At 41.2% G+C, this 16698-nt stretch overlaps 1 protein-coding gene across 4 annotated transcripts in view; it reads left to right on the top strand.

Moving 5' to 3' along the window:
* The window catches only part of mapre2 (microtubule-associated protein, RP/EB family, member 2), a 121254-nt gene that overhangs the window by 79205 nt on the left and 25351 nt on the right, over positions 1–16698 (top strand). For all 4 annotated transcript variants that reach the window (XM_060824362.1, XM_060824363.1, XM_060824360.1 and 1 more), the window contains exon 3: positions 16362–16507. In XM_060824362.1, the coding sequence (XP_060680345.1) occupies positions 16362–16507 (146 nt within the window). The remainder of the gene's footprint in view (positions 1–16361; positions 16508–16698) is intronic.

Here is a 16698-nt window from a genome sequence, read left to right as displayed (position 1 = left end):
CTACAAGGTGACGTCTCAGCCTTCGATGCTGTAGGGAAAACAGCCCCAGCCTATTCAGCATCTCCCTGCAGCTTGAACCCTGCAAGCCTGGCAACATCCTTGCAAATCTTTTCTGAACCCTTTCAAGTTTCATGGCATCTTTCCTATCGGAGGGAGATCAGAATTGAACACAGTATTTCAAAAGTGGCCTAACCAAAGTCCTGTACAGCCGCAACATGACCTCCCAATGCCTATACTCAAAAGTACCGACCAATAAAGGGAGGCATGCCAAACGCCAACTTCATTATCCTATCTACCACGACTCCACTTAGAACAAGCAATAGACTGGATAGTGAAGGTGGCATTTGGTATGCTTGCTTTTATTGGTCAGTGCTTTTGAGTATAGGAGTTGGGAGGTCATGTTGCAACTGAACAGGACATTGCTTTGGCCACTTTTGGAATATTGTGAAATTCTAGTCTTTCTCCTGTAGGAAGGATGTTGTGAAACTTGAAAGAATTCAGACATGATTTACAAGAATGTTGTCAGGGTTGGAAGGTTTGAGCTATAGGGAGAGGCTGAATAGGCTGGGCCTGTATTCCCTAGAGTGTCAGAGGCTGAGGGGTGACCTTAAAAGTTTATAAAATCATAAGGGGCAGGAATAGAATAAATAACCTTTTTCCCCAGCCTAGGAGATTCCAACACTAGAGGGCACATGTGCATGAATGGAATGAGCTTCCCAAGGAGGTGGTGGAAGCTGGTACAATTATAACATTTAAACAGCATCTCGATGGCAATATGAATACGAATGGTTTAGAGGAATATGGGCCAAATGCTGGCAAATGGGACTAGATTAATTTAAGATATCTGTTTGGCATGGATGAGTTGGACCAAAGGGTCTGTTTCCATGCTGTACAGCTCTATGACACTGGCTCTGGGACCCAGCTGATGTCTCGGATCATGTTTTCGGGATCCTTAAGGGGGAGGGGAGCAGCCCCAAGTTGTGGTCCACAAAGGCACCAATGACATAGATAGGAAAAAGAATGGGAATGTAAGGCAGAAATTCAGAGAGCTAGGGTGGAAGCTCAGAGTTAGAACAAACACTTGTTATCTCTGTTAACCGTGCCATGTGCTAGCGAGGCAGGGAATATGGAGAGAGAGAGAGAGAGAGAGAGAGCAGTTGAACATGTGGCTACAGGAATGGTGCAGGAGGGAGGGATTCCAATTCCTGGGTAATTGGGGCTCATTCTGGGGTAGATGGGATCTCTACAAAGAGGATGATCTACATCTGAACCAGAAGGGTCCAGTACCGGGGGTGTGGGGTTTGCAATTTGCTAATGCTCTTCAGAAGGATTTAATCTAATTCAACAGTGGGATGGGAGGCAAAATTGTAACTCCACTGTACAGGACCTTGATAGTAGTAAGGTTATGAATAAGGTTTCAAAGTCACAGGAGTGTCCCGGCAGGCAGGAAGATGGTTTGAAGTGTGTCCACTTCAACGCCAGGGGCATCTGGAATAAGGTGGGTGAACTTGCAGCATGGATTGGCAACTGGGACTTTGATGTTGTGGCCATTTCAGAGTAGTGGATGGAGAATGGACAGGAATGGTTGTGGCAGGTTCCGGGATTTGCATGTTTCAGTAAGATCAAGGAAGGTGGTTAAAGACTGGGAGGTGTGGCCTTGTTTATCAAGGACAGTATTACAGTGGCAGAATCGATCTACTGAGGTAGTACAGACTGAGATTAGAAACAGGAAAGGAGAGGTCACCCAGTTGGGAGTTTTCTATGGTCTCTGAATTGTTCCAGGGATATAGAGGAAAGGATAGTAAAGATCATGTTACGGCTGTACAGGACATTGGTTAGGTCACTTTTGGAATATTGCGTGCAATTCTTATCAGAAGAATGTTGTGAAACTTGAAAGGGTTCAGAAAAGATTAACAAGGATGTTGCCAGGCTTGGAGGATTTGAGCTATAGGGAGAGGATGAATTGGCTGGAGCTGTTTTCCCTGAAGTGAGAAGCGATCTTATAGAGGTTTATAAAATCATGAGGGACATGGATAGGGTAAATAGACAAGGTTGTTTCCCTGGGGTGGGGGAGTCCAGAACTAGAGGGCATAGGTTTAGGGTGAGAGGGGAAAGATATAAAAGAGACCTATGGGGCAACTTTTTCACGCAGAGGGTGGTGTGTGTGTGGAATGGGCTGCCAAAGGAAGTGGTGGAGGCTAGTACAATTGCAACATTTAAAAGGCATCTTGATGGGTATACAAATAGGAAGGGTTTGGAGAGATGTGGGCCAGGTGCTGGCAGGTGGGACTAGATTGGATTGGATATGTGGATGAGTTGTACTGTATGTCTCTATGACTCTCTTTCATTTTGGATAGGAGCGAGAGTAACAGGATAATTGTTATGGGGTCTTTAACTTTCCAAATATTGACTGGAAACACTATGGCTGAAAATGTGTTGCTGGTTAAAGTACAGCAGGTTAGGCAGCATCCTAGGAACAGGAAATTCGACGTTTCGGGCATAAGCCCTTCATCAGGAATGAGGAGAGTGTGCCAGGCAGGCTAAGATAAAAGGTAGGGAGAGGGACTTGGGGGAGGGGCGATGGAGATGTGATCGGTGGAAGGAGGTCAAGGTGAGGGTGATAGGCCGGAGTGGGGTGGGGGCGGAGAGGTCAGGAAGAAGATTACAGGTTAGGAGGGCGGTGCTGAGTTGAGGGAACCGACTGAGACAAGTTGAGGGGGAGGGGAAATGAGGAAACTGGAGAAATCTGAGTTCATTCCTTGTGGTTGGAGGGTTCCCAGGCGGAAGGAGGAAGAGCGCCTCATCTTCCGCCTGGGAACCCTCCAACCACAAGGAATGAACTCAGATTTCTCCAGTTTCCTCATTTCCCCTCCCCCCACCTTGTCTCAGTCGGTTCCCTCAACTCAGCACCGCCCTCCTAACCTGCAATCTTCTTCCTGACCTCTCCGCCCCCACCCCAATCCAGCCTATCACCCTCACCTTGACCTCCTTCCACCTATCACATCTCCATCACCCCTCCCCCAAGTCCCTCCTCCCTACCTTTTATCTTAGCCTGCCTGGCACACACTCCTCATTCCTGATGAAGGGCTTATGCCCGAAACGTCGAATTTCCTGTTCCTAGAATGCTGCCTAACCTGCTGTGCTTTAACCAGCAACACATTTTCAGCTCTGATCTCCAGCATCTGCAGACCTCACTTTTTACTGGAAACACTATGGTTCAGGTACTTCAGATGGGTCAGTGTGCAAGAGGGTTTCCTGACACAATATGTAGATAGGCCAACAAGAGGCAAGGCCACATTGGATTTGGTACTGGGTAATGAACCAGGCCAGGTGTTAGATTTGGAGGTAGGTGAGCACTTTGATGATAGTGACCACAATTCAGTTATGTTTACTTTAGAGACGGAAAGGGCTAGGTATATACTGCAGAGCAAGAGTTATAGCTGGGGAAAGGTAATTATGATGCGATTAGGCAAGATTTAGGATTTGGAAGGAAACTGCAGGGGATGGGCACAATTGAAATGTGGAGCTTGTTCAAGGAACAGCTACCGAGTGCCCTTGATAAGTATATACCTGTTAGGCAGGGAGGAAGTGGTCGAGTGAGGGAACTGTGGTTTACTAAAGAAGTTAAATCTCTTGTCAAGAGGAAGAAGGAGGCTTATGTTAGAATGAAGTATGAAGGTCAGTTAGGGTGCTTGAAAGTTAAAAGTTAGCCAGGAAGGACCTATAGAGAGAGCTAAGAAAAGCCAGGGATTGGGGGTGGGGGGCATGAGAAGTCTTTGGCAGGTAGGATCAAGGAAAACCCTAAAGCTTTCTGTAGATATGTCAGGAATAAAACAATGACTAGGATAAGATTAGCGCCAGTCAAGGACAGTAGTGGGAAGTTGTGCATGGAGTCTAAAGAGATAAGGGGGTGCTAAATGAATATATTTCATCCGTATTTACACAGGAAAAAGACAATGTTGTTGAGGAGAATACTGGGATACAGGCTCTTAGACTAGATGGGGTTGAGGTTCATAAGGAGGAGGTGTTAGCAATTCTGGAAAGTGTGTAAATAGGTAAGTCCCCTGGGCCGGATGAGGATTTATCCTAGGATTTTCTTGGAAGCCAGTGGGGAGATTTCAGAGCCTTTGGCTTTGATCTTTGTCATCACTGTCTACAGGAATAGTGCCAGAAGACTGGAGGAGAGCAAATGTTGTCCCCTTGTTCAAGAAGGGAAATAGAGACAATCCTGGTAATTATAGACCAGTGAGCCTTCCTTCTGTTATGGGCAAAGTTTTGGGAAGGGTTATAAGAGATAGGATTTATAATCATCTAGAAAGGAATAATTTGATTAGGGATGGTCAACATGGTTTTGTAAAGGGTAAGTTGTGCTTCGCAAACCCTATTGAGTTCTTTGAGAAAGTGACCCAATAGGTAAATGAGGGTAAAGCAGTTGATGTGGTGCATGTGGATTTCACTATAGCATTTGATCAGGTTCCCCATGGTAGGCTATTGCAGAAAATATGGAGGCATGGGCTTGAGGGTGATTTAGCAGTTTGAGTCAGAAATTGGCTAGCTGTAAGAGAACAGAGGGTGGTGGTTGATGGGAAATGTTCATCCTGCAGTTCATTTACTAGTGGTGTATGGTAAGGATCTGTTTTGGGTCCATTACTGTTTGTTATTCTTATAAATTACTTGGATGAGGATGTAGAAGAATGGGTAAGTAAATTTGTGGATAACATTAAAGTCAGTGGAATTGTGGACAGTGCGGAAAGATGTTGCAGGTTACAAAGGGACATAAAAAAGCTGCAGAGCTGGGCTGAGAGGTGGCAAATGGAGTTTAATATGGAAAAGTGTGAGGTGATTCACTTTGGAAGGAGTAACAGGAATACAGAGTAGTGGGCTAATGGTAAGATTCTTGATAACGTGGATGAGCAGAGAGATCTCTATGTCTACGTGCATAGAACTCTGAAAGCTGCCACCCAGGTTGATAAGGTTGTTAAGATGACATACGGTGTGTTAGCTTTTATTGGTAGAGGGATTGAGTTTTGGAGCCATGAGGTCCTGTTTTAGCTGTACAAAACTCTGGTGTGACTGCACCAGGAGTATTGCGTACAGTTCTGGTCGCCGCATTATAGGAAGGATGTAGAAACATTGGAAAAGGTTCAGAGGAGATTTACTAGGATGCTGCCTGGTATGGAGGGAAGGTCTTATGAGGAAAGGCTGAGGGACTTGAGGCTGTTTTTATTAGAGAGATAAAGGTTAAGAGGTGACTTAATAGAGACCAGAGGATGATTAGAGGATTAGATCCGGTGGACAGTGAGAGCCTTTTTCCTTGGATGGTGATGTCTAGTACGAGAGGACATATCTTTAGATTGAGGAGCGATAGATATAGGACAGATTTCAGATGTAGGTTGTTTACTCAGAGTAGTAATGGTGTAGAATGCCCTGCCTGCAACACTAGTGGACTCGCCAACATTAAGGGCATTTAAATGGTCATTGGATAAACATATGTATGTTAATGGAATAATGTAGGTTAGATGGGCTTTAGATTGGTTTCACAGGTCGGAGCAACATTGAAGGCCAAAAGGCCTGTACTGCACTGTAATGTTCTATGTCCTATGATCAGAAAGATGTAGAATGAGGCACCCTGGTTTTTTCTTTCGTCCCGGCATCTCGTTTCCCCTAAACACATTCCTCCCTGAGTTTTTCCCCTCCAAATATTTTGACATTTCAGGTGTAGGAAGAAAAATCTGTACGCAAACACAATTATTATCTTGGTTAGAAATTGTCTTCAGGTAAGCAGTGTCAACTTGGACTGTGTCGTGAAACTCAAACGGCAATTTTTTGAAGAATGGCAATCTTGCACAAATTTCCACTGTTGCCTTAGTTCCGAAAGTAGTGAGTTCCATTTTTGGGAGTGCTGCAGCGTTGTACTTCCATTCTGACATTTCTTTCTTTGTACTTCAATCTTTTCGCAGCAGTCAGCTGTTGTTTTGTGAAATTGCAATGTCATGACAGCTACTTTGACAGAAAATTATATAACGCATAGTGATGTTAGGATGCTGAAGGGAAGTATACCGAGTGGATGGAGGGGATGTTGTAGCGATTTGCAAAAGATGGCGAGGATTCAGTAATGCACTGTTTATGGAAAGTTGTGATGGGTTGGAGAAATGGGCTAAGGGGTGTGGTGTTGCAATCATTTATGGTGGGGTAATATTGTAGGCCTCCTAAGTCAACAGGAGGTAGAGGAACGACATGTAAGCAGATAAAGAAAAGATATAAAAACATGTAGTGGTTTGCATCGCCTCTCAGCGCCAGGGACCTGGATTCAATTCCGCACTCTGGCAATTGTCTGTGTGGAGTTTGCACATTCTCCTTTGATCTGCGTGAGTTTCTTCCCACAATACAAAGATGTGCAGGGAAGATGGCTTGGTGATGCTACATTGCCCACAGTGTCCAGAGATGTGCAGGCTAGATGAATGAGAAATGCAGGGTTAAAAGGGTTTGGGGTATGGGAATGGGTCTGGATAGGATGTTTCCTGGAGTGTTGGTGTGAAGTCTATGGGCTGAATGGCCTGTTTCCACACTGTAGGGATTTGATAAATAGGCTTGCTGTAGTGGGTGATTTTAATTTCACTAATGCTGACTAAGACACCCTTAGTGCTGAGGCTTAGATTGGACAGAACTCTTTTTGATGTATATCTAGGAGGGTTTCTTAAAACCATGTGTAGATGGTCCAACTAGGGAAAGGGCTGTGATAGATCTTTTGTTAGATAATCAAAGACTGGCCAAGTGATTGAAGTTTCAGTGGGGGGAGCATTTTGGGAACGGTGATCATACATTATAAGCTTTAAGGTGCATTATGGACAAGGTTAAAATTGGTCCTCGGGTGAAAAATGCTAATGTGGGGAAAGGCTAATTACAACCATTTTAGACTGCACTTCAGAAATTAGATAGGAGCTGGCTGTTTGATTTAAAATTGGCTTGGCTGTAAGAGAAAGTGGGTAATTGTGGAGGTGTGTGACTATTGTTCAACAACAAGGAGCAGTGCTGGGGCCTCTGTTTATGTAGTAAGGTTGCAGATGACATGAAAATTGGAGTTATGGATAATGATATCAAAGGATATGCAGGATATAGATCATTTGAAAAGTTGGGTGGAGGAATGGCTGGTGCAGTTAACCAGACAAAAGTGATGCACTTTTGGAACTCAAATGCAAATGGAAAATATATTATTAATTGCAGGAGCTTCGATACACAAAGGAACATTAATATATGAAGGGATCTTCAGGTGCAAGTCCATAACTCCCTTTAAGTGGCAACATGAGTGAATAAGGTGGTAAAGAAGGCAATGCTGCAGGATTGGCTTCATCAGTTGGGCATTGAATGTAGAAATTGGAAAGTCGTGCTGCAGCTGTAAGATCTAGTTATGCCATATTTGGATTATAGTATGCAGATCCAGTCACAATACTAGAGGAGTGATGTGGATGCTTTGGAGAAGTTGCAAAAGAGTTGCCTGGATTGGAGTGTATTAGCTATAAGGAGGGGTTGGATAAACTTGGATTGTTTTCATGTGTGTGTGTGGGAGGCTGAGGGTGATCTGTAGAAGCATATAAAATTATGATGAAATTATGGAATGGATAAAGTGGAGAGTTAGGAGAAAATGAGGACTGCAGATGCTGGAGATTCAGTTGAAAAGTGTAGTGCTGGAAAAAGAACAGGTTAGGCAGCATCTGAGGAGCAGGAGAGTCGATGTTTTGGGCATAAGACCTTCATTAGGAATGTGAAGGGGGAAGAGGGCTGAGAGATAAATTTGGGGGTGGGGCTGGGGAGGAAGCTAGGTGGGATGGTGAAAGGTGGATACAGATGGGAAGTGATTATGATAGGTCGGTGGGGAAGGTGGAGCAGATAGGTGGGTAGGGAGATGGACAGGTAGGCCAGGTCAAGAGAGCAATGTCAAGTTGGGTTGGATCTGGGATGAGATGGGTTGGGCAGATATGGAAACTGGTCGTCTTCTCGGAATGGAAATGTCAAATACCAGGGGGGCATACGTTTAAAGTGAGAGACAAAATATTTAAAGGTGATGTCGTCTGAAAAAAAACTTGCCTCGCAGAGAGGGTGGGTAGGTTCCTGGAATGTCCTGCCAGGGGAAGTGGAAGAAGCAGGGAAGTTGGCAAAATTTAGGAGCCATTGAGACAGATGGACAGACAGAGAATGAAGAAATATGGACTATATGCAGGCAGATGGGATGAGCTTAGAATGGCATCATAGTTGGCACAGACATAATGGGCCAAAGGGCATGTTTCTGTGATGTACTGTTCCCTGTTCTAAATGGCTTAGTGACACAAGGAGGAAGGTGATGGTTGAAGGATGTCTTCCCAACTGGAAGACTGTGTACAGTAGGATCCCACAGGGTTCAGTTTTGGGGCTTTTACTGTTTGTGGTTCATATAAATGATGAGGACTTGAATATAGGAGGGTTGATTAGTACAAATATTGGTGTGGTGGAAAATAGGAGGATATCAAGGGAATATTGACGGGCTAACCATAAATGGAATTTAATCCTGGTTAAATGTGGTGTGATGCACTTGGATTCTCTTGACTTGTTTATCCTACCCATGATGAACGGTAGGAACCTGGGAAGCGCAAGATTGGCGTGTCCTCGGCATGCATGTACACTGATCCCTTAAGATTTTGGGGCAGGTGGATAAAGTAGTTCAGAAAGCATATGGAGTTAGTTGAGACGAAGTTTAAGAGCAGGAGCTTATGCTGTAAATTGTATAAAACATTGGTTTAAGCCACAGTTATGGTATTGTGTGCAGTTCTGGAATCCATATTATGGAGGGCCTATAATTGGCAGATGTTTAAATTTACCAGAATGATGCCCAGGGAGAACTTCTGTTATAAAAAGAGATTAGGCAGACTGAATTGTCCTCCTTGAGCAGAGGAGATTGAGAGAGGACCTGATTTGAGATATTTAAGATTTGAGGGGCACAGGTTGGCAGGAACCTTTCCCCTTGGAATGATCAATGACCAGAGGGAATAGACTTAAGGGGCATAAGGTTTAGAGGAGAAATAAGGAAATTTAACCCAGATGATGGTGGGAATCTGGACCTCACTTTTCTTTCAGAATGGTAGAGAAAGTAACATTCATAACATTTAACAATGTATATGCCCTTGTGAGGCTAAGGCATACAAGGATTTGTGTCAAATGCTGAAAAATAGGGTTGTTTCTGACTCCGGGCATGATGGACCACTGATCTTTTTCTATGCTGTAGATCTCTATCATTCAAACTATAAACCACCAAAAAAAATCAAATCCCTATTGTACTGCAAGTTCCCAGAAACACACACACACACTCTGGTTCTGTCTCATTCAGTCAGTGTTTAACAGTTTTTTTTGGAGTTCTGTGATTGAAATAGAGATGTCCAGCTGTTTTCAGAAAAAGATGAGCTCCCGGTGGTATCTTCAGTTTCCCAGACACTTCCTTCAGTGTCTGCTAAGGGTTCCTCAGTGACCCAATTAGTAACTCCCATCTATGCTGAAATAACGACTGTTCAATGGAAAATCTTGATCAATATGTAATGTAGTACCTGTGGAGAAAAAACACATTTATGCTTAAGATTGATGACTTATGATCAGAACTGCTGCCTGACCTGCTCTGCGTTTCCATTATTTTTGTTTTATTTCAGAATTTCCAGCTTTTGCAGAATTTTGTTTTAGTGCTCAAACTGCCAGTATTGATCATAAGTGGTGTAGTTATAAGGTTTCCAGTTCACCTGGAATGACTTGTTCCTATGATATAAGGCAATGTTGAAAAATCAATATTTGTGAATTGCTAGCTTTTAGAAAACATTATTCTTTGTAACTCCAAGCTTCTGCTTGCTGGAAGTGAACATTTCAGACAGCATTACTTGTAACTGCTCAATATTCTAATACAGGAGAAAGTTGTGTTTCTCTAAGCACTTCTGTTTGTGTCATATATTAAGTTACTGTACTTCATTCATTAGTCCTATGTTTTAGGTTCTCTGCCTGTAATTGGGGAATATTAAAATGTCAGTCTCAACTCTGATAGGTAAAGAAGTAGGTAGTAAATATTGCCACAAGTAATATGTTTCTCACAGAAGTCCTGACTCAACAAGCTTGTGTCTGCAGATGCTGTTTTCAGTAATGATGCAGTTCCTCAACAAAATTGACTTATGCCAACAGTATCAGACTTGAGTGGTGTCTAGAAGCAATCTGCTTTCTAGTCTGGTGAGGTTTCTGAATATGACAGGAATGTTCATAGTGCTGACTGGTGTTGGGAGGGGTTATGCTTTAGTTGTTCTGATATTTTTGAAGTAATATTATTGAGTTTTTCTGAGGATCCTTGCCAGATCTTTCTCGATTATCCCTTTCCATATCAATGTGACAATGGTGATCATTGCTATGTTTCCACCTTAATGATGAGAGTTCACAGGACCAGGTTTATCCTCCATTAATTTCTCTATTTGTAAGATAATTAGATATTCACCAAACCTGATCACATCTGAAATGGGTGACTGAGACAGAACCCAGGAAACTGTGGAATAAGGAGATCAAACTATATCTTGTGCATTGTAACTGCCTGAGTATTGTGTATTGTTTATTGATGGCCATAGTGCTAAACTGGACTGAAGCTAGAAAGTCAGTGTTCATAATCCTACTTTTCCCTATTCTTGAGCATTTGAAGCGATATTTGGTATGGACCAGAACAAACCACTGCAAAGTATATCAAGAAGAGGGCCTAGACCCTGACTTGTTCTTATTTTAAAGGTAAATATAAGGTGTTGCATTCCAGATGCAAATTGATTGGTTGAACTCCTTGACTTGAAGCTAAACACACTTGACTTTTAAGCCAATTCTTTTATTTTTACACTACAGTTAAATGTAACTTTATCAAACTACTTAAAACAATATATATGGACTCCTAAATAACTGTTCCAATATGGTAACAACCCATAAACACACCCTTGGCTAAGGCAAATTCGACAAAATAGGTTGCCTCGCATGTAATTATAGCAGCCAGAAGAGAACCATAGCTTTTAGCTGTAATGAAGATAGGAACAAGAGCTTCCACATCTAGCTTCCTGCAATTGCTACTGAAGGCTAAAACTTCTTAAAACAAAAAAAAACTTGTCCTTGACTCCACGCATTCAGGCTGATCTATTGTTTCAAATTTTAAAAATACCCAAGGCCTTAGAAGCTGTTTATTGGCTTGGAGCACACTCCTGACACCTATTTCTCAACCTTTCTTCATTAAAAGAAAGTAGAAAATACACTTCTTAAAGCCATAGTATTGTCACACCTCCCCCAAAATGCCCTTGAAAACCCATCAGTATATAAAGATGGCTTTACTTTTGAAAACCTCTAGCCTTGCTCTATTAATACACATAATATCTATGATTCTAAACATATGAATATTCACAACTTGAGTCCAGTTCAGTTTTTTTTCTGCCACCGAATACCTCTGTCTTCCTCCTTCAAAGTCAGGATAATGCGTTACAATTACATTCTCCTGTCCTGTCATGTATATAATTTTCAAATTTCTTTCAAACATTTAAGGGGTTATGATCATACACAATTGTCTCTGATGTATTACTGGCAAATTGTATAAATGTTGAAATGTTGCAACATCAACACCAACTTCAAGATCTACTTCTCAATTGTGAAACATTTCTGTTGGTTATTCAGTTTTCTGGAAAAATACCCAATAGATCTTTCTGTCACCTTGTCTTCTTGCAAGAGCACAGCACTGACACTCGCATCACTCTCCTTGATTGTCACTTTGAATGGTTTGGCTAACACTGGGCAATTGTTAACACAGCTTTCAGCCTGTCAAATGCCTTCTGACCACTCCTCTGAACAGTTACATTTTCTGTACTTCAAGTAAGTCAGTGCAGCAACTACACTGCTAAAATTTGGTAAAAAATTCTGATCACGCACAGAAATTGTACTTTTCATTGATGGTATCGGAAACTCCCCAATAATCTTAGTCTCACAGGATTTGAAAGCAATCTGTTCATGTCCAATAACGTGACTCAGGAAGGTGACTTGAACTTTTGTGAACTCTCCCTTTGCCAGGCTTGGTGACAAGCCTGCCTCCTGAAGTTGATCGGACAATTCTCATAGATGCTCCAAATGATCCTTCCATACGTGACTAAAAACCACGAGATCGTTACTGTATACCCCACAATTGGGTAATCCAGAAATGACTGTATTGGTTAGTATTTGTAATGTGGCTAGTGCGTTTTCATGAAAACTGAAATTGTCTACACCCTTCTGGATGAAGGTACTTGCCAGTATCCTTTTGAGTAACTCCAACTTCTAACTATAAGTTGCTTGTCCCATTTTCTCAATGTAGTCTTCCAAAAGTGCGATAGGATATGAATCCGATTTTGTAACTGCATTGACTTTGCGATAATAACTCACCTCACTGTCTTATCCTATTTTCACGTATCCACCATCCCAATGCTTTTCGTAAATCACCAACAGTGACTTCAAGTGGCCTATGTTTACAGTGAAAATATCTAAAATTCCTTTTTACCCTGCGATAAACTATCTTCACTATCTTCAATGAGATCTCCTTTTCCCTTACCACCTGCGGATTTCTCTCTTCCCCAGTTTCTATTCCTCAGAGGCTGAAATTGATGTCGAAATGCAAACTTCTGATTTATGAACCAACTCCTAAATCCTAACCATCTGCCATTTCTGCTGCTAATTTTACAGTCTTAACTCGCTGCTCTTTCCCTGAAGTAGTGAGAAATCATGTGATTTTATGAACTCCTCTAAAATAATCATCTAAGCATGTCATATAGGTAAAAACAAGGACTGTAGATGCTGGAAACCAGATTCCAGATTAGAATGGTGCTGGAAAAGCACAGCAGTTCAGGCAGCATCTGAGGAGCAGGAAAATCGACATTTCAGGCAAAAGCCCTTCATCAGGAATAGAGGCAGAGTGCCTGCAGGGTGGAGAGATAAATGAGAGGAGGTTGGGGGTGGGGAGAAAGTAGCATAGAGTACAGTTGGTGAATAGAGGTGGGGATGGAGGTGATAGGTCAGGGAGGAGGGTGGGGGAAGGTAGCAAAAAGTACAATGGGTGAATGGGGGTGGGGATGAAGGTGATAGGTCAGAGGGGAGGGTGGAGTGAATAGGTGGAACGGAAGATAGGCAGGTAGGACAAGTCATGGTGTTGTTTTCTTTAGGAAAACTTCTTCAAGGCAGGCATCCTTGCAAGAGGATTCGCAGTAGGGTTAAAATCAACTAGGTAAAAACAAGGAGTGCAGATGCTGGAAACCAGATTCTAGATTAGAGTGGTGCTGGAAAAGCACAACAGTTCAGGGAGCATACCTGCCTATCTTTCTTTCCACCTATCCACTCCAGCCTCCTCCATGACCTATCACCTCCATCCCCATCCCCATTCACCTATTGTACCCTATGCTACTTTCTCCCCACCCCCACCCTCCTCTCATTTATCTCTCCACCCTGCAGGCACTCTGCCTCTATTCCTGATGGAGGGCTTTTGCCTGAAATGTCGATTTTCCTGCTCCTCGGATGCTGCCTGAAGTGCTGTGCTTTTCCAGCACCACTCTAATCTAAGAGTGTCATATGTCTGATATATTTTCAGTGTCCTTATCTACCTATCAAAATTACTTTGATCCTTTTAAAGCTTTGTTTCACCAAGCTCCCTCCTCAGATTTCTAAGATATCTGTAGACTTCTGGTTCTAGCCGCTATGCAGTTAAGATGGTTGTTTTGAATCATGTCATACTCTCCAGACATCTCCTCTGATGATGCATATACCTTACTAGTTCTACCAACTTTGTTTGGATTAGCAGTGCCCACATGGTCACTGGCCATTTCATTTGTTTAGCCACTTTCTCCAATGAAATGAAAAAGGCTTTTACATTCTTGTTTAACTTCGGCAATGCTTGGATATTTTTAAACAGATCCCCACCATGCCTTTGGCGAGGATGGGATTCCTCTCCATTACTGTTCTCATCGCTACTCCTTACTTTCACCTCTACCTTTTCCATTTTAAGTCGACTTAGAGTTTTCAGTTCCAGCCTCAAGTTCAAAAACACTCAAAAAATACAGACAAAATAAAAATTGAAAAAATTGGCTTAACAGCAACTATCAATCTTAATAAGATAATATATTGCGTTCCAATATCGTAACAACACCCCATGGATATATACCCTTAGCAAAGGCAAATTCAGTAAAATGGATTGTCTTGTATGCAATTCTGACAGGAGGAAGACCTTTTCGCTGTAACAGTGGAATAAGAGCTTCCATAACCAACTTCAAGATCCCAGCAACTGCTACTGAAGACTAATATCCTTTTTTTAAAAAAAAGTGTCCTGGTTCTGTGAAAGCCACTTCTTCTATTGCTCCAACTGTTTTTCAAAAAGAAAACCATGATTTCTCAAACTGTCTACTTCATTGGCTTTGAGCAGAGTGCTCTTCATCCAAGCAGCCTTTCTTCATTTCTTTAAAAAAGGGGGCATAATACACCTCAAAGCCATGGTGTCTTCACGCTTTAGATTTCCATTCTAATTCTCAAAATATTTTTCACATGCTGTGGCAGAATGAATATGCAATATTGTTCTCTATGACCCCTAACTAGGTTCAAAGGTATCTGGCATCATGTAAGAGATACCTGCTTGGATATATGGTGCTTTGATTAATTTGCATGTTGCACTCAGTTTCTGTGTTAATTGGGATAATTTAGTTATGAATGAATACAGGAAAGGTATTGTCTAGCCCAATGTATATAACTGAACTCAAAGCCAGGTGCCTTTTTAAAAGTGTAATTGTAAATCAGAGTTACCTTTTGCATTGTGCATTTTGAAGTTTTTTTTAATCAAGCTATAAAAATCCTAGATGCAGTAACACATTTTAGTAAGCCATTCCTGATGTATTTACCTGATTCCTTATCTGCTAGCTTGCTTGGAAATGTTTTCCGTGGTTCTGAAGTTGTCCCTTGCATATCAAGGTTCAATTACTCAGGCATTTTGACCAGTGGATAACTGCAGTGAAATTCATGAAGGTGCCTACTTTAACAAATTGAGTCAAGCTTTTCCAGTAAAAGCTACCATAGTGTGCTTCCTTCTATTCTCATCCCAATGCATGCACAGTACTTTCAGACTCTGCACTCATTTAGCTTGGCTTTTCACTAGGAGTTGAAGATGAAATGTCAAAAACCATCTTTGTCATCCCAAATAATGTCTTCAGGCCTCTACAATTCATTTGGATATAACAGTGGTCACATGCATGTTTGAGGTACAGAGATGCACTGTGGAATTCTTCAGTGGATCTTGCTACAGATACTATATTCATGGGAAAATGCTTGAACAGGTCGGGAGTTGGTGTTAGAGGTGTTATCGGTGTTTATCCTCAATCTAAATAATTGAAAAATCTTTAACATTTTAACTTCATATTCTTGATCCTTTTTTTTCCCACCAACGATTAGCATAGTTATCTAAGCTAGTATAGTATTAGAAGAAGTTTAAAGATGGAATGAATGAAATTAGCTTTAACTGATGAGGTAGACATGTACTAGCTTTAATTCCCAAAATATATTTCTCTTGTTCTGGCAAGATGAATATACTGTATTATTGCGATTGAAGTTAAATTGATGTAATTATGTGATGTGCAGTTTTTCATTTAGAATGTTTACTTTTATTAAATCTTGGAGCATTGAAATATTCATACACTAAGAAGTTCTTTATTTAAAATTTGAGTGTTTTTGTTAATGTATGATATAATTTAATTTTCAATCATTTAAGAAGATAGTTGCTTTATGCTGTACATTTTCTTGGATTTTCAGCCCAGCAGTGTAATTTGAATTCTCAATTGACAAGAATACTTTTAATAATTTGATTAGCCTTTGTTTACCATTTAATCAGCATTTTGTATCTCTGGGTGCAATTTGTCCTTCACTGATTCATCAGTTGCTTTTGTGGAATTGCTTTGGTGACAAACGTAATAGGAATGAGAAACAGACTAAATAAGGAGCACCTAATTCAGTGGGAAACACTTAGTTTCTTACATATGAGCATTTAAACTGAAGTTTTAAATGCCTGGAGACTGTGCTTTTGGAAGATGTGCTCAATGTCTCAAACGTGAAATTAATTCACGTCTCGCATAAATCTATAAATAAATACAAGTGCAAAACAAAATAATTGTAACGCTGTTGAGTGAGTGGCATAGAATTATTCATGGTGGGGCGGGGTGCAGTGGAATAACTAAAGGACTTAAAAGAAACTCTCCTGGGCCGCATTATTAAAATGGTCCATATTCTTTGGCAAACATTTTAAATAGCAAAATGAAGCTTATTTGTTTCAATTTTTGTTTTTCTTTCAGGTGCAGCATATTGCCAGTTTATGGATATGTTATTCTCAGGCTGTATTAGTTTGAAGAAAGTAAAATTCCAGGCTAAATTGGAACATGAATACATACACAACTTCAAACTGCTACAGGCATCATTTAAGAGAATGAATGTCGATAAAGTAAGTAATGTTTTGAAGTTATCCAGACTATAGTTAAAAGGTTTGGATTTTTCATTGCCATGGGACATTGATGTTGAAATTTTGCTTGGGAGGTGGGGTGTTTATACAAAGTTAATAATAAATTTTGTGATGTTCAATACTTGTTCTTAATGACTAGCTTCTGGGAAATCATAGATATGGTTTTTCAGATG

This window comes from Hemiscyllium ocellatum, chromosome 4 (genome assembly GCF_020745735.1).
Source record: "Hemiscyllium ocellatum isolate sHemOce1 chromosome 4, sHemOce1.pat.X.cur, whole genome shotgun sequence".
Lineage (NCBI taxonomy): Eukaryota > Metazoa > Chordata > Chondrichthyes > Orectolobiformes > Hemiscylliidae > Hemiscyllium > Hemiscyllium ocellatum.
Note: the sequence above shows the minus strand (reverse complement) of the source record. Positions and strands in the feature narration are given on the sequence as shown.